This window comes from Eriocheir sinensis, chromosome 18 (genome assembly GCF_024679095.1).
Source record: "Eriocheir sinensis breed Jianghai 21 chromosome 18, ASM2467909v1, whole genome shotgun sequence".
In the NCBI taxonomy this organism is placed as follows: Eukaryota; Metazoa; Arthropoda; class Malacostraca; order Decapoda; family Varunidae; genus Eriocheir; species Eriocheir sinensis.
Window position 1 is genome coordinate 15,536,932 of NC_066526.1, and position 23,071 is coordinate 15,560,002.

The window sequence follows — 23,071 nt, forward strand, 5'->3', positions numbered from 1 at the left end:
GGGGGATAGTGGGGGAAGGGGGGGCTGTATGGAAAAGGGTTGAAGGGGAAGGGAGGAGGTGATAGGAGAGGTGAACGAAGAGAGAGATAAAGAACAATGATCTTAGTGGTCATGGGTTGGCATAATGGACGAGCTGAGAGAGAGAGAGAGAGAGAGCGTAGGAATAACACTACTTTCATTACATCATTAGTATGGAGGGAAGAGCAGGCTCGTTTACATGACTTGCGTACCACCACCACCACCACCACCCCCTCCACCACCTCCACCAACACCTCCATCACCACCACCACCACCACCCCCTCCACCACCTCCACCAACACCTCCATCACCACCACCACCACCACCACCTCAGCTTTTCATGGGAGAGACAGACAGACAGACATGAACACAAGACATACAGAAAGAAGAACAAGGACAGAAAGACAGGCAGACAAATAAGAAAAGAAATAAAAACAGTTAAAACATAAGGCAGACTCCAACCAAACTCACAGACAAACAAACAAACAGACACACAGACAGAACAGCCGGACAAATGGACACACTAAATTAATCTTATTTCTTCACTACGCCGTCAAAATAATTCGTTCAGGGCGAGGAGAATCTGAGCGAAATTAAGAGACATTCCCACTGAAAGGAGAGCACAATACCCTCTTGCCTTATACGGAGAAACGAAAAAACACTCTGTTACATAAAAGGATCATCTCAATTAATGCTGACTTGCGGAATTTTAGCTTATTCAATGCTGTTTCAGACTTGCTAACTCATCTGCCTTCTCACTCACTCACTCAGTCAGGCGCTTGCTCTCTCCCTCCCCCCTCACACACGCGCTCACTCACTAGCACACTCACTCACTCACTCACTCGCTAAATCTCTTCCTCCCTTCATTCATTCATTCTCATATTCTGCGACTCATTCTCTTGCTCCCATGACTTGTTATACGCAACAAAATGACTTTAAATAAAACAAGTTATAGCAATATTTATGTAGGAGTACACCCAAAAAATGAAAGAATGCATAATGATTATATACATTCATTCTGTAAAGGCATACAAACAAAAGTAAAGAGATGAGGAGGAAAAAATATATGCAATTAATGGCCGAAATAGACACGTGAACTATGAAAAGTGATGAAAAGGAAAATAACAAATACATAACATACATAACTAAATGAATACAAAAAGGAGTAAGGATATTAAGGAAAGAGATTGGACTTACAAATTCAACTAATAATGTAGGAAAAATAATAAACAGGCTTTGAATTTCGCTGCACACAACTATATTTTAATTTATGTACGTATTTCAGATATTATGTGAAAGAAACAAAAAAACGATACATAAACAGACAGGGAATCGGAATCTCTCTGAATCTGAATCTTTCCCTTCGTTTCTTTCTTCCTTTATCCCTACTCTTTTTTCCTTCCTCCTCCTCCTCCTCTTCCTCCTATTTCTCCTCAACACGCCTAAAATACTAACCTCTCGTCGTGATACAGACTAAAACTGTGTCTCTTAAACCCAATGGCGAGGAAGCAACGAATGAATATTCTCTCTCTCTCTCTCTCTCTCTCTCTCTCTCTCTTTGCTTCCCGACAACAGCAGACTCACCTTCGTAACTCCTCCTGGAAAGAGAAAGAAAAAAAAGATACGGTTATTTCTCAGTATGGCATGAACGGTATTTGAGGGATGACGCGTCGGGGGGAGAATAAATGTCAGGGGAAAAAAATGTGTTATCACCAGCAGCCTTTGAGAGTGGCGAAGTTATGTAATGAAAGGAAACTTTGTGCGCGTTGTCTGTCTGGTTTTATTACGCCTGTTGTGTTTGTTGTCTTGTTATCTCACTCGTGTATCTCACTCGTGTATCTCTCTCTCTCTCTCTCTCTCTCTCTCTCTCTCTCTCTCTCTCTCTCTCTCTCTCTCTCTCTCTCTCTCTCTCCGCACCTGGTTTTCCCTTTTAGGACATCGGACGCACCTGTATTGTGTGTGTGTGTGTGTGTGTGTGTGTGTGTGTGTGTGTGTGTGTGTGTGTGTGTGTGTGTGTGTGTGTGTGTGTGTGTGTGTGTGTGTGCAGCGCATCAATATCCTGCTCGCAAGGTCACGGGAAGGTCAATTTGATGAGGTCACTTGTCACAGAAACAATCACTGAATTACTGCGACTGTTGTTTGTTGATGTTTCTTTGTTGATGATGTTCTCTTTTTTCGTTTATCTTACTTGTTGTTCTTATTTTTCTTATCCTAATTATTGTTATTGTTATCATTATCACTATTATTGTTGTTGTTGTTATCTCTTCCTCTTCCTCTTCTTTACGTCACTAACACGCCCTCCTTCTGTGCCTCCCTCAGACGAGATTCAGCCAACCAGCGGAGACCAAGAGGGCGAGGAGTGTGAGGAGGAGGAAGGTGAGGGCGGCAGTCTCTCGCCCACTCAGGACTCCGGCTGCCCCTACCCCCGCCCCTACCCGCGGCACCCCCACCACCCCCACCACGCCCACCAGTTCCCCCCGCCCCACCACTTCCCCCGGCGCGGCGCCCATCACCCCGGCGGCGGCTACTACTACAGGAACAACTTTGACAAGCGGTTTGAGCGACGCGGCGGCTTCGAGAACATAAGAAACCTCGAGAACCGCGGCCCCTACAAGCCTACCTTCTACGACAGAACCTACCAGTACGACAACAAGTACTGCTCACGACCCCCCTACGGCAGCGAGCGAGGGGGCTACAAGTTTGGCTACGGGGAGAGGGGACGCCGCCCCTTCAGACCGTACGGACGACCTGGCTTCTTCCCTAAAGGGTTTCCGGGTCACCAGTTCCCCGATGGAAGGCGAAACACAGGCGTCGAGGAGTACTTCGACCAGGAGGAGGAGGAGGAGGAGTGGGAGGAGAGCGTGGCAGGGGATGACCAGCAACAGCAGCAGAATGGGGGGGAGGGGGAGGACAAGCCGTCACAGCCTGTCCACACCGTTATGATCAACAATGGTGAGTCAAGTCATGCTGTTTGATGTTTCTTATGCCTGTGTTATGGTTCACCTGTATTATGCTTCACCTGTATAGCCATGGTTCTTTTTTCTTATTTCCTACATTTATTTGTCTTCCATTTTTTTCTCTCATTTCTTCTCTTGCTTTAGTTTTCTTCTCTTTTTCTTAATTTTGTTTTGTTTCACCTGTATAATGTTTCACCTGTATAATGCTTCACCTGTATAGCTATAATTCCTTTTTCTTATTTCCTACATTTATTTTTCTTCCACTTTTTCCTCTCGTTTCTTCTCTTGCTATTGTTTTCTTCTCTTTTTCTTAATTTTACTTTGTTTCACCTGTATAATGCTTCACCTGTATAATGCTTCACCTGTATAGCCATAAATCCTACTTTTCTTTTCCTTATTTTTTTTTCTTCCACTTTTTTCGCATTTTCTTCTTTTGCCTTTCTTTTCTTCTCTTTTCTTATCTTCTGTTACCATATGCCTCCCTACCTCCCTTCTTTTATCTTATCTTCGGTCATTCATCTTATCATGTATATTCTCTTTTCTTTCTTCCACCTTTCTTTCTTTTTGTCTTTGCTTATTCCTTCCCTCCAATTTTCGTTCTTTCAATCTCTTTCATCTTTCCTTCCTTTCTCCTTTTCTTCTTCCCTCTCGTTCCTGCCTTCCCTCCTTCCTTTCTTCCTTCCTTTCTCTAGCTCACCCTATCCCCCCTCCGCCTGTCCCCATTTCTTATCAACCCGATGACGTTGCACTTGTCATCATCACTTTCATCTCTAGGTGGTGAAATAAAAATACTTTGGTCACCCTTAAAAAAAAAAAATACTCATCACATGTCACGAGGGAAATGCTTCAGACACAAAAAACACGCTCGTCACCTGAACCACGTGAGTCCCAGTTAAGAATACCATGATATTTTTTTTTCATTTTTTTACCAGGTTAATATCATGTTCTTTTTCTGGTAAACACTTCGCCTGTCACTACCTCTTGTCTTTCTTGTCCCCCTTTAGGATTTTTTGTGCTCTTCCTAACAGCTGCTCATGTGCTTAGCTCTCCACGCATTCCCCCCCCCCCCCCCTTGTCCCTCCCTCCCTTTGAAACTATGACAGTAAACCGATCTTTTCACCCCTCTTTACCTAAATTGTTCATCACTCTTTCCTTCTCCATTCTCTCCCTTCCTCCATTCTTTCCCTCTCCCCACTCTCCCTTTCTCTTCCTCTCGCCTATTTCAATCTCCCCCATTCTCCTACCCAAGTCTTTCATCCTTTTATTTCTATACTACAATTTTCCATTCCTTTTCTCCATTCTACCTCTGCTTTTCTCTTATTTTCCCATCTTCCCCCGCCCTCCTATCTTTCGTTTCCCATCCCTGCCTGGTGCTATTCCAACCCTCCCTTATACTCCTACCCAAGTCTTTCATCCTTTTATTTCTATACTGCCATTTTCCATTCCTTTTCTCCATTCTACCTCTGCTTTTCTCTTATTTTCCCATCTTCCCCCGCCCTCCTACCTCTCGTTTCCCATCCCTGCCTGCCCCATCTCTCGCTCATCCCTGTCCCTTCACGCTTCTACCTCCCCTTCTCGCCCTGCCACACCGCTCCTGCCCCTTCTCTGTACCTTTGCTTTCCTTTTGATACCCGCCTGACCTCTCTCACGACTCCTTTCTTGTCTCCTCTCTTGCCGCCCCTTTTTATACCCTTCCCACACACCCCTCCTTGCTTGCTCCTCCTCCTACTCTTTTCCTTACTCGTACAAATCCTTCCCTTTCTCCTTTTACTGCTCTTTCTCCTCTTATTCCTCTTACTCCTCCTCGTCGGCGTTCCTCCTAGTCCTTTCCGCCTCATATCCTTCGTCTCTATTGTTGCTTCTACTCTTATTTCTCCTTTTGCAGCTTTGGTTATCCCTGTCTCGCCTCTTTCCGCCTCTTGATTTCCTCTTTTCCTTATTTTGTTGCTCTTATCCGCGTTGTGTTTTCCTTCCTACTTGTCTATCCTTACTTCTGTGTTATCTTTCTCCCTCCCTCTTTCTCTCCTTCCTGTCTCCTTTCCCGGTCCCATTTTCTCTCATTTTTCGTCCCTCTCATTCCTTTTCAACCTCTATTCCTTCCTACTTGTCTATCCTTATTTCTGTGGGGGGGGTTTTCTCCCTCCCTCTCTCTCCTTCCTGTCTCCTTTCTCCCTCCCTCTTCCTCTCCTTCCTGTCTCCTTTCCAGGTCCCATTTTCTCTCATTTTTCGTCCCTCTCATTCCTTTTCAACCTCTATTCCTTCCTACTTGTCTATCCTTATTTCTGTGTTTTTCTTTCTCCCTTCCTCTTTCTCTCCTTCCTGTCTCTTTTCCCGGTCCCATTTTCTCTCATTTTTCGTTCCTCTCATTCCTTTTCAACCTCCATTCCTGCCTCATTCTCTCTCACCTTTTCCTTCAGTCCCCGTCCTCTCACGCGCTCTCAACCCCCACACTTCTTCGCTGCACCTTTTCCTGTTTTTATACCCTTTGTCCTGTCTTTCCTCTCTTCCTCCCTCTCTCTCTCTCTCTACCGACCCTTTCCCCGCGTCATTCTCTCCCTCAACTTTCCCCTCACCCCCTCAACCTTTCACTCCCTCTCCGTCTCTCCCTCCTGTTCAATCTCCCTCCTTGTCTCCTTCTCTATCCCGTTTCACATTTCCTCCTCACAAATGTTACCAGATTATCAAACTACGCACACTGCACTTTCCGGTTCCAGACCCACAACTATTGCAAAAACACCAATAACTAGCGGGTTTAACAATAACTTTACTTGTAGATCGTTATTTGTGTGGTTACGGCCGTTTTTAAGTCTGAAAGTGATAAGTGTAATGTTTTGAGTACGATAATTAGTAACGCCGCTCCCCACCCAACACCCGCTCTCACCCTCCCCCCCGTCTCTCCTCTCCCGGCAGAAGAGTACACCAAGATCCAGACCCCGCGGCAGGAGGTGATATTCAAAAAGAGTTCGCTCGACCGCCGCCAGGACTCCCTCGACCAGTCCTCCATCGCGGGCTCCACCACCTCCGCCAGCGGCTCTTCCAGCACCACCGGGGCCACCGATGGGATTCCTGGGGGCGCCGGGGACCAGGTAAGGGAGTGCCGAAGGAGTGCCACGCTAAGTTCATATGACTAGAAGGATTGAAATGACTCGTAGCTGGTAGAAAGATAGTTTGATGGTTATTTAGGATTGCCTATTTTCTGATTTTAATTTTCTGGGTTGAATTTTGCGTCTCCAAGATTTAAAACGCTTAATGAGTGCCGTTAAAATGGTTGGAAGGACTGGAAGACTCGCAGCTAGTGGGTTAATAGAGTTTAAGATGATTTGACGGTTAATTTGGATCGTCTTCCTCCGATTCTGATTTTCCGCGTTAAATTCTACTGTTACAGGACTTAATACTGTTACTGAGTGCCGTTGAAATGACTGCAAGACTGGGACTCATGGTTTGTGGATTCCATAGTTTAAAGGATGGGGAATATAAAAAAAAAATTCTGATCCTGCCATTGTTGTCTGAATTCGACTATGCAGGTTTAAAGTTAGATTACAGGCGAGATTTATCAGAAAATTTGTGATTCTTTTTCATGGATATTGATGCTGTAATTTGGATTCAGAAGTGGTGGATTCTAGCGGTCAGGAAAGCAAAATCCTCATGATAAAAAAAAGATAAACAGTCGAGAGGTAAATTTACAAACACCATGAGCTGGACAATGAGGGGTAGAAGTTCAGTGGCCGATAACCGTTAAAAGAATTCGAGATAATAAAAACCGTACGTCCAAACAGTCGAAAAGGACCAAAATACTGACAAATAAAAGTCATAGAGGAGTCAAGATCGTACAATGACCGATAACAGTTGTGAAGCCGAAGAGAATGAAAACCACGTGCCCGCAATGACCGTAGAGCACCCAGGGCCGCCTCCAGGAGCTGCCAGACAAAATAATGGACGATAAAAAGACATGTGCTGCCCGATAAGCCGCCATAACAGATAAGGGTCGAGGGAAACTGACGAGTCTACGCCGTACAGAGGGAGATAAGGGCGTAAGGGTGGATTTTTAAGCCCCACCGGTGACTGATAAGGATAAGAGACGAAGTACGGTTGCGGGTGACGTTTCGTATGGTTTATTCACTGATAGGATAAAGGTTTTGCAGTGAATAACCAATAAGATGTTAAGGGTAGCTGTTGAAGTCCCTCTGGTAACCGATAGGACTGAGAATGACGAAGTAGCGCCGCGTGTTACGTTTTTAAGAAGAGCTCCGTGTTAGCGTAAAAGGTTGTGGAAAGAAAACCAGAAAGATGTTAATGACAGATATTCAAATCCCTCTAATGACCGATAAGGCGGGGAAGATAGACAAAAAGGAGGATAGAGTAGAAAACAAGACTAACAACATATCCCACGGGAGCCAGGAGACAGGTTGGATATAGTAGATTAAAGTAAAAAAAAGGCAGGATGGAATGCTATATAAAATCAACAACTTATGCAGAAGAAGATAGAATACAGGTTTGAATAGTCTATAAAATTAACAAGATACTAAAGGAGAGAGAAAACGGGATCAAATATTATATAAAATCAACAATATAGGTTAAAGGAAACACAACAGGATGGAAAAATATATTAACTAAAACTTAAAAGAATCAGAAAACTGAATCAAATAGTCTATTAAATCACCAAGATCATACTAAAAAGACGAGAGTACAGAGTGGAATAGCTTATATAATCATTAACAATAGTCTGAATGCAGGACAAATTAATACAGGTCAACAACAGGTTCTAAACGAGACTCTCCCGTTCCCCCTCCAGGCCTCCGGGGACCAGGAGTCTGTGTCCGGCTCCCTGGAGGACAATTCCCCCTCCGTGGCGGGCGACGACCCCCAGGAGCAGGGCGTCCAGGACCACATGTTCGAAGGTAAGGACGGGACGGGATGCCTGACACGCTTACACACCCACACCCACACCAAAGTCCCACCCATCCACCCACCCCCCCACACCCACACCAAAGTCCACCCCCCCACCCACACACACACACACAGCCACACACACACGATTTAGGACAACATGTTTAAGAGTAAGTACGGAACAGAATTGCCCGGACACGCCTCTACCCACACCCATAGCCAACACTTAACACACTGACGCTCTTACACACACACACACACACACACACCTAAGGAAGTAAGAGTTATGTCATTGACGATTAACGATAACAGAAACGGACAAAATAAAATAAAAAGAGCTACATATTCTTAGGGAAGACATTCATCGGTAAATAAATGGGAGGAAGAAATCGGATAAAAACAGCCATAAACAGCAACATTCACATTATCGATGACAAAATTTATGGCCCGCGATATTACGTAAACAGGCCAACGACGGGACGGAAAAAAAGAACTAATAGGAGAGAATTTATGGATTGTCCTTTTTCTTGTCTTTTTTTTTTACTTTTTATTGTATTTTGGACCTTTCACTTTTTTGTCGCCATTCCACGGACACCTGTTAACTATTCTCTACCTCTTCCTCCTCCTCTCCTCCTCCTCTTCTTCCTCTTCCTCTTTAAACTCACTCTTGGTACTCGACTTGATCCTTTTTTATTTTAAGGGCAACCAATGAAAGTTCTCCAAGCGGAAAGGAGAGAGAGAGAGAGAGAGAGAGAGAGAGAGAGAGAGAGAGAGAGTGTTCGCACCTGGCAGGACAAACAAAAGTGAAGACATATTTGCTCAAGGGATGGAGCCGCGTCTCAGGTGTTCGTCGCCAGCCAGGTAAAAAGCAAGTTACACCTGTCTACCGCCGCCGCCGCCGCTCACCTGAAGGAGTTTGGAAAAAAGGAAGAAAGGAATGAAGGAAGGACTTGGAGAGACGAAGGAATTAGGGAGCAGCTGTGTGCTTGTGTGTAAGAATTTGTCTGTGTGTGCTATCGATGTTTTTTTACTGTCTGTCTGTCTCTCTGTTTCCTCTCTTTCTCTCCCACTTATCCTTCCTTCACTCTCTTTCCATCCATCTATTTTTCCTTCGGGCTAATGCGACGGAGTTGAGCACCGAGGTCACGCGCAGCTCTTTCCTTTCTATGCTTTGTTTACTGTCTGTCATTATTTCCATCTGTTTCTCCGTCTGCCTCTTCCTTCTCATGTTTCCTATCTCCTCCACTATCTTTTTCCCTCTTTTCGATGTTTTTTTTCTTTACTGCGTGTCTGCCTATCTTATTTATCTTTCTCTGTTTGTCTCCCTTTTCTCCTCCCTATCTTCTACCTCCTTCCCTCTCTTTTTCCATCCATTTTTTTCCTTCTTGCAGTTTCTCCGCCTTTCTGTCCGTTTCTCTGTCTGTCCATCTCTCTTCCCCCTTCTTCCTGTCTCCCATCTTCACTCTCTTCCCCCATCTATCTCTTTCCTTCACGTTTCTCTGTCTGTCTATATATCTCTCTTTCCCTCCCTCTCTCCCTGCTCCTCCACTTTCTTCCTCCATCCAGCTCTCTCTTTCCTGCCGTTCCTCCGCCTTTCCACGCCTCCCTCGGGTCCCGGCGCTGGAGGGCGGGCGGCGGCGTATGAAATGGATAAATACACTTGAGTCACTAAGGGGAGTCTGCCTTGTGATCGATGGTCCTTTGGGGGGCGGCCGAAGTCACTCAGAACTTGATACCGTGAGGAGCATAGCGATTGGTTGGTTCCTTTTTCTCCCGGTTCCTCTTTTCTCTCTCTCCCTCTCTCCCTCTCTCTCTCTCTCTCTCTCTCTCTCTCTCTCTCTCTCTCTCTCTCTCTCTCTCTCTCTCTCTCTCTCTCTCTCTCTCTCTCTCTCTCTCTCCGGATAAGAGTAGGAAAGAAGGTTCATGTGTTCTCTGGCTTTTCTCTCTCACTACCTTTCTTCTTTTTCTTCATTCTTCTTCTATTCTTATATATGGAAGACGTTTTTTTTATGTATTTAGATGCGTTATTCATTGTGTTTCCCCTTCTGAATTATTAAAGATAAAACACGTATTCTTCCTGTCTTGTACATGTATTTTCTGTCGTTTTATGCATTTACTTGGGTTGATTATCGTATTTTTCCTTCCTGAATTAAAGAAAGGAAAAGAAATCACGCCTTGCTTCTGTCTCTTGCACCCCTTCACGGCATTTTCAGGAGGTGTCTAATTCCTTTTGTTTATATTCACCTCCCTTCTAACCAAGCTTGTTCGCCTTTGACTCCTGTATATAAGAGTAGTTCTTCTACAGTGTTTTGGCTCACCCTCTTCTGCTTCCAAGTTAAATGTCTTCATCAACCTCACTGCTTTCTTCTCCTCTCCTCTGTCACATTCCTTCTCGCTCCTTTATATAAACCTCCTTGCTCAAACGCCTTTCCCCATATTTATGTTTTAATTGTCCGGATAAACCTCTCTTCTATCTCTCTAGTCATCTTGCGCGCGTGTTATTGCTCCTATCTTCGTGTTCAAACATTCTCGGTCTCAACATTTCCCTCTTGCTGGGTTAAATGTCCTTGTGAACTGTTTTTGTGTCCTTTACGTCTACTCTCGTATAAAGGTTGAGTCTTCGCGCACGTGGCTCTGTTTCCATTCTTTACTTCCTCATATTAACGATTATGATCTTCGCCTTGCCTCTCACTTCTGTTTTTTTGAGTTGCGTGTTCCTAAAATGACATTCCCTCCTCGTCCTGGGTCCATACGTGTCTAGAGTGAGTGTTGTTGTTGTTTCTCCTGATTCGTGTTCCGTTACGAATAGTGACGTTTCTTCCCGTAACAGTCCTCGCTACAGTCTTCACTTCCCAAATTAACTTAAGAACCTAAAAAAACACTCACTAGAACCCGATTGATCCCCTCTTTGACCTTTTAAAAATAGTTGATGTGAGGAACGAAAATGTCTTACAATACGACCCATGGCCTGGCGAGACTAGTGTGGAGTGTGGCTTAATTTTTTTACAGAAACAAATAACATACTAAGATTTCAAAGCTAGTGAACGTACCATATGACCAGGAGGACCCCCCTTAGTCGCCCCCCCTTAAGTAGGAATGCTTGATACTCTTCCCTATTTCTTTCGTCTTGTGTATTAAAGTGTCATCGCCAACATTTTTTTTTTTTTTTTTACAACAAAGGAGACGGCTCAAGGGCACAAAACAAGAAAACAGTAATAAAAAAAGCCCGCTACTCGCTGCCCTTGCCGTGTGTTTCCTTATGTACAGCGTCTTTCCTTTCACTCCCGTCACCTTGTTTTTTTTATCCACGACCTCAACGTCCCCATTTTTCACGCTATTTCGGTGCTTGTCGAGTCTGATGACGATTTCTTGCTACCTTCAAGCACACACACGAAGCACACGCGCGTCTCCCCCTGCCCCCCACACCCCTCACCCCACACGCACACCACACATACAGCAGACTACCAAGCATGCCTACTTAATCTCCTAGCTACCCTCACCCCACCCGTAAACCACACAGAGAGCAGAGTATCAAGCATTCCTATTTAATCTCCTAGCTACTGCAGGCGTTTCTCGTTTTTTGTATTCTTTACCTTGTAGTACGTGTCAGACTTTTCTCTTATTTTCTTTTCCCTTTTCTTACTTTTCTTACTTACTTTCGTATTTCTTTTATTTCCTCGTCTTCCTTCCTTCCTTCTATTCCGTTTTTTTGCCTTCTGTTTTTTTTTCTTTTCCCTTTTTTTTTTACTTACAAAGCTTCCCTCTTATATTTTTTTTTTAACTTCCTCGCCTTCCTTCCTTCCTTCCTTCTACTTTGATCTTTGTCTCATCTCTTATTTTTCCTTTTCTTACTTACAGACTTTCCCTTTCGCATTTTTTAACTTCGTCTTCTTCCTTCCTTCCTTCCTTCTACCCTGGTGCCTGCCTCATCTCTTCGTTCTTGAAGCCTCCGTTCCCCTCTATACTTTCCTCTATTTTCTTTTATATTTTCTTACAAAGTTTCCCTCTCCTATTTTCTCATCTTTCTCGCCCTCCTTCCTCCCTGCTATCCTGGTCTTTGCCTCGTCTCTTAGTTTTAGCTGCCTACACACACACACACACACACACACACACACACACACACACACACACACACACACACACACACACACTTCCTCAATCCTCGGTGGGTGTTTTCGGCAGTTACATGACAAGGAGGTGCGAAGATAATCAGCAACAACCCATTTTCTTTGGTTTATGGATGCAATTTGCCCACCCTTCCCTCCTTCCCTTGATCCTCTCCTCGCCTCCCCCCCCCCGTCTTATCTCGCTCTCTTTACGTGTTGGTGTGATGTGTAAGAAGTGAGCATGAGATGGGAAGAGGGAGAGAGGGAGGGAGGGAAAAGAGGAAAGGTTATAGATTTCGCATTTCTACCGCCACTTCTCTCTCTTTCTCCTCGCCTCTCCCCCCCCCCCCTCCCCCCCCGCACTCTCTTCATTAACCTTGTAAAGCCAACCCTGATAGAGTTTACGTGTATTTCCCCACCTCTCTCTCTCTCTCTCCCGCACTCTCTTTCAGTAACCAAATAAACCCAACCCTGCAGAGAAAGAGGGGTAGATGAAGGGTCGAAAAAGGGGGGGAAAGAGGGAAAGGCAATAGAGTTTACGTGTATTTCGCCACCTCTCTCTCTCCCTCCCTCCCGCACTCTCTTTCGGTAACCTAGCAAGCCCCTTTCAACCTCTTTCACTAACCTAGCAAGCCTCTTTCAACCTCTTTCAGTAACCTTGCAAGCCTCTTTCAACCTCTTTCAGTAACCTTGCAAGCCTCTTTCAACCTCTTTCACTAACCTAGCAAGCCTCTTTCAACCTCTTTCACTAACCTAGCAAGCCTCTTTCAACCTCTTTCACTAACCTAGCAAGCCTCTTTCAACCTCTTTCACTAACCTAGCAAGCCTCTTTCAACCTCTTTCAGTAACCTAGCAAGCCTCTTTCAACCTCTTTCAGTAACCTAGGAAGCCTCTTTCAACCTCTTTCACTAACCTAGGAAGCCTCACCACCCTCCATCCCCCTCGATCCCTTCATCTCCCAGTGATCGCCCGAAATGCCACACGACACACCGCTCCGATAAAGGTCGCATGGAATTCGTACCCAGCGCGGCTATAAATAATAACACACGCGCCTGTACTTCCGTCACCGCCACGCCGTCCACCCACGAGACATTACGACACACCCAGGTAGTCGATCACGCGCGCACACACACACACACACACACACACACACACATAACGACACGTGTCTTTGTTTAGGGTTCATTTCGCTCATAGTAACACACACACACACACACACACACACATAACGACACGTGTCTTTGTTTAGGGTTCATTTCGCTCATAGTAACACACACACACACACACACACACACACACACACACACACACACACACACACACACACACACACACACACACACACACACACACGCATAACGACACGTGTCTTTGTTTAGGGTTCATTTCGCTCATAGTAACACACACACACAAAAAAAATAAAAAATAAAAATAAAAAATAAAAGCTTCTCCCCCCAAACCACCGTCTATTGATCCTTTCCCCACTTCCCCTTTCCCTCTCCTCCTCCTCAAACTTCATTACAGACCCCTTTCCCCCTTCCCCTTTCCCTTTCCCTTTTCCTTTCCTCCCTCAACATCACACTATTGACTCATCTTCCCCCCCTATCCCTTTCCTTTCCTTTTCCTCCCCCAAACCTCACAATACTGACCCTCTTCCCCTTTCCTCCTCACCCAAACCTCATTACTGACCTCTTCCCCCCCCCGGTTCTTTTTCCCTTTTCTCCCCCACAAACTTAACTATTGACCCTTTTTTCCCCCTTTCCCTTTCCTTTCCTTTCCCCAAAAACCTCAAACCTCACATGACTGATCTCTCTTCCCCCGTTCCCGTCCATCTCTAACCACCGCCTCTCCGCCTCGCCCCAACAGACCCAACGGAGCTCTTCGTCAACGAGAGCGGGGGGCCTCCTCTCGCGGGCGTGGTGATGCAGCAGGCCTACCCCGGGGGCCCTATGTACACCATCCCCGTGCACTGGACTCCCTTCATCGACCCCTCCTTCATCCCAGGAGAGACGGCGCTCACCCCTCTCGACCCAGCCTTCACGCACGTCATCGACCCCAAGTCTCTCCCTATCGATCCAGTACACATTCTGCCCGTCCAGCATGATGCCGCCGGCTGCCCCGTCCAGGTTCAGGTGCGTGACGCCCCTCGCCCCGTCCAGACCTTGATCGATGGGCGGCGAGGCGTTCCGGGGCCTTCGTGTGGGGAGAATAAGTTATGGGAGTGTTAGTTATTTGCATTGCTACTAGAGGGAGTGGGAATGGCTTGTAGGATAGTTGCTCTGCTATTTATTTATATTCCAAGTCTAGATCAATTTTAAGAAGGATTTTTAGTTCCATCTTAAGTTATGGGGGTCGTTAGTTATGTGGAAAGAGCTTTGCAAAATAGTCTGTCATTTTTTTCATCATTTCAAGCTGAAGTCGATATCAGTAAGGCTTTTCAGAACACTCGTAAGTTAAAGTGAGTTAGGTGTTTGTTTTACTACTAGCGGTTGTTGAGATGAGTTTAAAAAAAGGTAGTTATTTTAATGATTTCCTGCCTAAATCAATACTTGAAAAGCTTCCGAGAATCCCGAGGTCAGTGTTCGTGTGCACCTCTACTTAAGATCCCGGAAGTTGACTATGAATAGGTCATAAAGGTATTACATTTTTTTGTTTTATTAATTTTCGGGCTGTTTTAAGGGTTTTTGCTGCTGTTTTTTAAGGTTTTAAGTGTAGAAAATCCATTTAGTTCCCGCCATTTCGCCCCCCCACGCCCCCCTCCCATCTATTTCTATGAGTTGGTGTTTTATCCTGTTTTAAGGGTTTTAGGTGTAGAACTAGATGGGAGGGAGGCGTTGGGGGCGAAACGGCGGGAACTAGATGGACTTTCTACACTTAAAACCTAAAATAACACTTTAAAACAGCATCATAAACCCTTAAAACAGCCCGAAAAGACTCTAGATCGATGAGTTGCGAGGCTTCCTGGACCTTCGTGTGGGGAGCCATGATTAATAGGCGCAAGGAGCTGGTGTTTTTATATTTCATTTTACTCTATGAAGAAAAATTATAGACCAAGAGCCATACAAGATTGAATATAGATAGATAGATATGGAAATCGCCCTCAGCAAACACCTCTCACGTTTGTCTCGTTCCCACATTATTATCTATGGTATATTGTTCTCTTTTAAGACCTCCCGAAATTGACCTCTCTTTTTGACCACTCCTTTGACCTCTATTCAGGAGCAGTAAGTAGCGGGCTTTTTTTATGTTTTTCTTTACGCCCTTGAAGTGTCTCCTTAGCTGTAAAAAAAAAAAAAAAAAAAAAAAAAAAAAAACTCACCTCATCTATCTATGCTCTCACGGTCTCCCTTTAGACCTGACCTAACTCACACTATTGACCGTTTTTCCCTTTCCTCCTCAGCCAAACCTTATTATTGACCTCTTTTACCCCTTTTCCTTTCCTTCCCCCCCTAAAAAAACTCACACCTCACATGACTGCCGGCCTCTTGCAGACTCCTATGTTCTTATGTTCTTATGTTCTCTTCGTCTCCCAGGTGAAGGTGGATTCGAACGGGGTGCCAATACAGATCGAACCCAGCGCCTTCACCGTCGCGCTCAACTCCCTGCCGCACCACCACCACGGCGACGGAGAACCACACCCGACGGTACCAACTGACGCGACGACCCCCCACGCGACGGAGGGTCACGCGACGGTACCCGGTGATGAGGCCACGGCGACGAAGGAGCAGGAGGAGGAGGAGCAGGAGGTGAAGGAGAGTGAGGGAGGAGGAGCAGATGAGCAAGTAAAGACATTAGATGATAAAGAAGACAAACTGGAGGATCAAACGGAGACAGAAGATAGGATAGAGGAGAAGGAGAAGGAAAAAGAAGAGCAGGAGCTTGAAGAAGAGAAGGAGGAGGAGGAGGAGGAGATGGAGGTGGAGGAAGAGAAAGAAGTCACCGCCGCCAATGCAACACAAGACAGACAGCAACAGTCTACCTCAGCTGAAACAAACGCCCAGTCTTCCTCTTGTGACGAAAAGACAGCGACGGGAGAGAGCGCGAGAGCGAGTCCTGGAGTGGTAGAAGAAGCCGAAGAAGCGACGGAGATAATCAAAAAGGAAGAAAAGGAGGAGAGCGCAGAGGGTGAAAAGGAGAATTCCCAAAGGACGGAGGAGGAGCAGGAGGGGCCTATACCATCAGGGAGAGCTCAAGAAGAAGCAAGGAAAGAGGAAGATGAGGAGGAGGAGGAAGAGGAGGAAGATGAAGAGGAGGAGGAGGATATGTTGACCAAGGAATCTGAGGAAGGCTCCGACTCCAGCGACTCACAGGTAAGGGAGAACATTTTACCTTTTAGCGTGAAGGTTTAATTAAAATTCCATCATGTAAATATTAATTCCGGCCATGTTATTAAAGCCCTTATAGAGTGATAGAACGAATATTGCCATTAATTATTAGTTGAGGGGCCGTCTGAGGGGGAAGGTATGGCGTTTTATAGAATCTGTTTATAATAAATTAACTGATTAACTATCGGAGTAATTAATGATGGTGAGGTAGTGGGTGTAATTATTGTGGTAATTAGCTTTTTATGTAGAAATAAAGGAGCGGTTATTTTAGCTCCACGAAAAAGGAATGATGGTGTGTGTGTGTGTGTGTGTGTGTGTGTGTGAGAGAGAGAGAAAGCCAGTCAATCAAGAATCTATCATTTTCTCTTTTTTCATTTTCTCTCTCTCTCTCTCTCTCTCTCTCTTTATTATATTCTTTTCATCACAATTTTATTCGCCAAGAAAATTGAACTGAGGGCAATTCCACCGTTTCATTTTCCATTTCATTCTGTTTCCTCTTTCCTCTTATTACTTCCTTCGTCTGTTTTCATTGCGTCTTTGTTTTCTCCCACACTTTTCCTTCTCCAATTCTCTCTCTCTTTCCCTTCTTCCTCATTCTTCTTTTGTTTCCTGTGATTTTTCCTCTCCTTCACTATTTCACTTCTTTTTACTTGTTTTTTTTTCCATCTTTTCTTCCAAATATCCTTTTTAATCATCACCTCGTTTTCTTATCTGTTTTTCGTTCATGTTCTTTCTTTCCTTCCTCGCTTCCTCTCCTTTCATATTTTTTTCCTTCCTTTCTTTCAATTATTTTCTTTGCAGTTTATTTTCCTCCCATCCTTTCTCCCTCTCTTTATCCCTTTTTTTCCTTTTATTCTTTCCTAACTTTTTCTACTTCCCTCCTTCCCTTCCTTTCCTTTTCTCCTCATTTCATTTTGTTTTCATTTTCCTTTATATACTCCTTTTTTTTGCTTCATCTTTTTCTTTTCCTTCTTCCTTCCTTCCTTCCTTCTACCGTGTCTTTTTCCTCTCCTCTTGTTTCCTCCTCTCTTACCCTTCTTTTCTTGCCTTATTCCTCTTCTTTTATCTTTTCCCCCTTCCTTCCTTTTCCTCTTGCTCTCCTTCTCTCCTTCTTTTCACCTTTCTCCCTCTTCTGTTCCCGTCTTCCATCCTTCCTTCCTTCTTCCCATCTCTTTCCCTTAGAGAGGTTTAAAGAAAGAGGAAGAGGAGAGATCAAAAGAAAGTGGGAGAGAGAGAGAGAGAGAGAGAGAGAGAGAGAGAGAGAGAGAGAGAGTAATTAAACTTTAAAGGCTTCATTTAATCGATAGACGACTAAAGATAGAAAGCAAATGGTGAGCAAAAGAATAAGAGGAGGAAGAGGAAAAGAAGAAAACGAAAGAAAGGAACAATAAGGAGAAGGAGGGGCAGACAGAGTGAAGAAAAAGAGAAAGAGAAGAAAAGTAAGAAAGAGCAGGAAAACTTAAATGTAAAATAAGACTAGAGAATGGGAGGAGGAAGAGGAGGAAGAGGAAGAAGAGGAGGAGGAGGAGGAGGAGGAGGACCGGAAGGAAGTCGAGAAAGAACCATCGATTTCTTGCCCTCTATCACGCGACCGAACTTTGGAATTCACTGAAGAAAAAAAAAGGAAAGAAAAAGCGAAGTAAAGGAAGAAAAAAACAGACCATTAAAAGGAAACATTCAAGTCACGTTTCACAGAGAGAGAGAGAGAGAGACGGAAACTTTTTTTAGCGAATCTGTCACGCGTAGGCGAGAGAGAGAGAGAGAGAGAGAGAGAGAGAGAGACCGAGCCAACAGACTACACGTGCGGGGGATTAACAGACAGACACACAGACGCTTCCTCCTCTGAGTCAACCGGGAAGCAGGACTTGGCAGCGTCGAACATCCTTGCTTGGCTTGCCTCCCGCTCCTTGGCGATACGACTTACGACCCTCAGAGACGACCTCCAAACAGGAAAACTCCATACGACCCTGATACCCCTTCATACACAACCTCCTCCCCTTTTTAACCATACCAAGACGACCCCCTTGAATATAATCTCACATGGCCCCTTCAGTGACCCCTTTCAACGACCCCCCCCTTAAGACCACTATTCCCTTTTTTTTCCACACGACCCCTTGTGACAGACCTTTCAACGACCCTCCTCATTCGACCCCCACAATGGAAGGATCACACACGACCCCCTCTAAACGACCCATTCAGACGACCCTCTTCATAACGACCGATAAAGATGACCGCCATTAATGACATAATTATACGACCCCCTCTCCACCCCCACCCCACCCCTCTATACAGAACCTTTAATTAAGAAACACCAGATAAACGACCCCTTTAAGCAGTCACTAGAACGACTCCCTGAAATAAAAAATACTCTAATACGACCCTTTTTTTTTTTTTTTTTTTTTTTACCGACAGACGCTTAAAACAACCACTTTCTCCCTAATTAAATGAAGCAAAAACGATCCTTAGACTTAATTAAGCCTCAAATGACTCCTTTGATTAATGACATGCTCAAAACACGACTCCCTTATGTTGAAGCCTAAAATATCACGACTTCCACTAGCACGACCCCAATATAGTCGATCAGTGCCCCGCCACGACCACTCTTCATCATATCTGACATGTTAAAGGCGTGCAGAATCGTCCGTGAAATGCTAAGAATGTGTCTCCTGATTTTTACTGATTGTCTCATTTTATTTTTGAGTCGACTGATTTTACTTTCATTCGGTTGCTAATTTCCTTTTCATTTTATTGCTGTGTATTTTCTTCCTTTCCTTGTTTGTTTACCTTCATAACTGTAACGCTTATTCTCTCTCTCTCTCTCTCTCTCTCTCTCTCTCTCTCTCTCTCTCTCTCTCTCTCTCTCTCTCTCTCTCTCTCTCTCTCTCTCTCTCTCTCTCTCTCTCTAAAATATGAAGGGACGTTTGTGGCTCCTCACTGTTTGTATTGGCATGTCAGTCTTGGCAGAGAGAGAGAGAGGTAATCAGTTAAGTGTCTTCCTTAATTTATTAACTTAAGTGCGGGTGAGGGTGTGGGCGGGAGTGTGTGTGTGCGTGTGTGTGTGTGTGTGTGTGTGTGTGTGTGTGTGTGTGTGTGTGTGTGTGTGTGTGTGTGTGTGTGTGTGTGTGTGTGTGTGTGTGTGTGTGTGTTTGAGGCTGGTAAACACCCCTAGTCACTGATAAGAGTATCTATAAAGTACAAAGGCTAGCTATCAGGAGGAGGAGGAGGAGGGAGAGCAGGAGAGAGCAGAAGCCGAAGAAGTAGTAGTAGTAGTAGTAGTAGTAGTAGTAGTAGTAGTAGCAGTAGAAGTAGTAGAACCAGAACCAGTCGTAACATCAGTGAATAATAGACGGAAAAGAAGCCAAACTCAACCAAAATAAATGACAGTCGGGACAAAGTGGCAACAACAAAAAAAAAGAAAAAGAGAGAGGCATGCGAGTCTTCTGTAGCTCGGCCGCAGGTGCGAGGAGGCGAGGCACTGGCTGGCACCTGTACACGCTACCTGGCGGGCCGCTCACCTGTCAGGCATGCGTGCGTTGTAGATGAGGCAGGTAGGGTCGAAGAGAGAGCGAGAGGAGAGAGGGAGGTAGGGGTAGGGAGCATGTACGTGAGAGAGAGAGAGATAGATAGACGGATAGATAGATAGATGAAGATAGTGAAGAATCAAATAGGAAAAAAGATGTTGCAAAAAGCTAAAACACAAACACACACACACACACACACACACACACACACACACACACACACACACACACACACACACACGCCGGAATCGACCCGGATGTGCGTCGCTTTAACGGAACCGAGTTGGCTTAAAGCTGATTCCAGTTTTCCCCTCGTCACCCTACTCAGCGAACCCAACTTAACCCACCCTTGCCCTCCATTCTTGCTCCTCCTGCCCCCCTAACACCCTCTTCCTCACACCCTCCTGCAACTCTTCCCCCTTCCTGGTCCATCCTCTTGCTTATCTTCCCTTCCCGATACCCTTCTCTAACTCCCTTTCTTCGCTCCCTCTATTCCAGCGTAACCTAACTTTGTCCTCCACTCCCTTCTATTTTTTTCTACTTGGTTCCTCTTTCGTACATCCTCCTTCCTCTCTCCTCCCTCCTGGTTCATCCCCTATCTTCGTTTCTCCTTGCACCGTCTTCCTCACACCCTCCTTCCTCTCTTCTTCTTCCTGGTCCTCTTCACTTCCTTTTCCTCGCTCCTTTCTTCCACTTTCTTCCCTTCCCGTACCACTCTGTTCCCTCCCCAGTTTATTTTCATCCCCTCATCTCCATCATCTTATCTCCATCTTCCTTCCAGCCTCCAGCCTCATTATCCACCTTCCAGCCTTCTTTGTTTCATCCATCCACCTTCATTATCTTCTCCTCCACCTTCTACTTCCTACTCTTTGTTTGTTTTTCCCTCTCTTCACTATCCACTATCCCTCCTCTTCCACCGTTTACTATCTACTCTCTTTTATCCTTCCCTCCATTACCTCTTCAGTCTGCATCTTTCCTCCACTTCTCTTCCTTTCCTCCATTCTTTCTACAGCCTCTCTTCTCACGCTTCTTTCCTCTCCTCCTCCTCCTTCCTCCACCCTCCACTATTAAGCCTCCACTCTCCCCTCTCCACCACCTAGTTTACACACTCTTCCTTCCCTCCCTCTCCTCTCCTCCCTCCACCCTCTCCTCCCTCCACCCTCTCCTCCGCTCTTCTTCCGCCCACCGCCCTCATCTCTCGGCTCGCCTGGGCGTGAAACCTTACCCCGTGACCGAGTTTGTGCGCACCGAAAGTGTGTCTGAAACGCCTTACACACGACTCATTGCACGTGAAGAGGAGGAGGAGGCGGCGCAAGAGGAGTAGGAGTAGGAGAAGGAGAAGGAAGAGGAGCAGGAAGAGGAGGAGGGGGAAAGAGAAGCCGTAGTAATGTTGGTTGTAGTAGCATTAGTAGTAGTAGTAGTAGTAGTAGTAGTGGTGGAAGAAGTATGTAAGTAAAGAATGTATAATGGAAATGGAGGGAAAAAAACGCATATTGTAATGAGAAACAGTAATGGAAAGAAGAAAAATATGAGGATGAAATGAACAGAAAAGAAAAAGATGATAATAACGTTATATGTAAAGCAATAAAAGTATGAGAATGATGGTGATGAAAATAATAATAATAATAATAATAATAATAATAATAATAATAATAATAATAATAATAATAATAATAATAATAATAATAATAATAATAATAATAATAATAATAAAAGAAAAAGGAAAAGGAAAAGTACAAATCGACGGTTTTCACTCTTCCTCTTTTGATTATGCTTCCTCCTATCCCTTCCTCCCCTCCTCACACCCTTCCCTTCCTTCCCCTTCCTTCCCTCCGTCCCTCTTCTCTCTTACCCTTTCCTCCCTTTATCCCTTCCCTGATTTATCTCCTCTTCCCACCCTTCTCCTCCATCCCCTCACTTCTTCCTTCCGTTTCTATGTCATCCTTCCTGTCCTCACACTTCCATTCCATATTTCTCATCTTTTCCTCCTTTCTTCCCTGTTTGTTCTCCTTTCCTTCCCTCTCCTCAGTTCTCTTCCCTTCCCTCTCTTCTTCCTTTCGCTCCCTTGTCATCCTTCCACCCTCATACTCTTCCTTCTCTTCTCTTTTACACCTTCCTTCCTTCCTTCCTTCCCTTCCCTCTCCTCAGTTCTTTTCCCTTCCCTCTCTTCTTCTTTTCGCTCCCTTGTCATCCTTCCACCCTCAAACTCTTCCTTCCCTTCTCTTTTACACCTTCCTTCCTTCCCTTCCTCGTCATCCTTCCTTCTCTTCTCTTTTTCACCTTCCTTCCTTCCCTTCCTCGTCATCCTTCCTTCCTTACACTCTTCCTTCTCTTCTCTTTTTCACCTGCCTTCCTTCCCTTCCTCGTCCTCCTTCCTCCCTCATACTCTTCCTTCCCTTCTCTTTTACACCTGCCTTCCTTCCCTTCCTCGTCATCCTTCCTTCCCTTCTCTTTTTCACTTTCCTTCCTTCCCTTCCTTCTCGCGGCATTCCTCTCCGCTTGGCAACTTGACCGGAGTACAAAACTTAAAGGCGAGTGTCGAAATGTGCGAAACTCCCTGCCTCACCATACCCATTCTTTCCCTTGCCTCCCCTTTCCTTCCCCTTCCCTTCCCTTTCCCCTCCTCTTCTCAACTTCCTGCCTCACCATACCCTTTTCTTTCCCTTACCTCCCCTTCTCCTTCCCATCCTTTCCCTTCCCTTCCCCTTCCCCTTCCCTTCCCTTCCCTTCCCTTTCCTTACCTTCCCTTTCCTTCCCCTTCACCTCCTCTTCTCAACTTCCTGCCTTACCCTACCCTTCCTTTCTCTCACCTCCTCCTCCTCCTCCTCCTTCCTTCTTCCCTTATCTCAGCCTTCCTTTCCTTCACCTCCCCTACCTCCTCCTCCTCCTCCCCCACCTATCCTCTTCCCAACTCCTCCCATTACCTTTTCCTCCCTTTCTCTTCCATTCAATTTCCGCTCTCTACTTCCTCTTCCTCTCCATTACCATCCCTGTTCTTTCTTCCTTTCTTTCTCCAGCCCTTCATCCTTTTCTCCTCCTGTTACCTTCTATTCATTTTCCCGCCCTCTACTTCCTCTCCTCTGTCATCCTTGTCCTTCCTTCCTTTCTTCCTTACCTCCTCTTCTTCTTCCCTTCTTCTTCCTTTCCTCCCCGTTTCTTCCGTGAGAGGGTCGGTCAGGGTTAAGCAGATCGAGTTGATGTTAATGAACTCCGAGTCTGTTGCCGAGAGTGATAAGAAAGATTGGATCACGCTCCTC

At 45.3% G+C, this 23,071-nt stretch overlaps 1 protein-coding gene across 2 annotated transcripts in view; it reads left to right on the forward strand.

Annotated features, from left to right (window-relative positions):
* The first annotated feature begins 2,165 nt into the window (after positions 1-2,165).
* LOC127000370 (uncharacterized) overlaps positions 2,166-23,071 on the forward strand; it is a 43,941-nt gene continuing 23,035 nt past the window's right edge. For both annotated transcript variants that reach the window (XM_050864029.1, XM_050864030.1), the window contains exons 1-5: positions 2,166-2,970; positions 5,886-6,061; positions 7,768-7,873; positions 13,835-14,100; positions 15,502-16,278. In XM_050864029.1, coding sequence (XP_050719986.1) covers positions 2,178-2,970; positions 5,886-6,061; positions 7,768-7,873; positions 13,835-14,100; positions 15,502-16,278 — 2,118 coding nt within the window. In that variant the 5' untranslated portion in view covers positions 2,166-2,177. The remainder of the gene's footprint in view (positions 2,971-5,885; positions 6,062-7,767; positions 7,874-13,834; positions 14,101-15,501; positions 16,279-23,071) is intronic.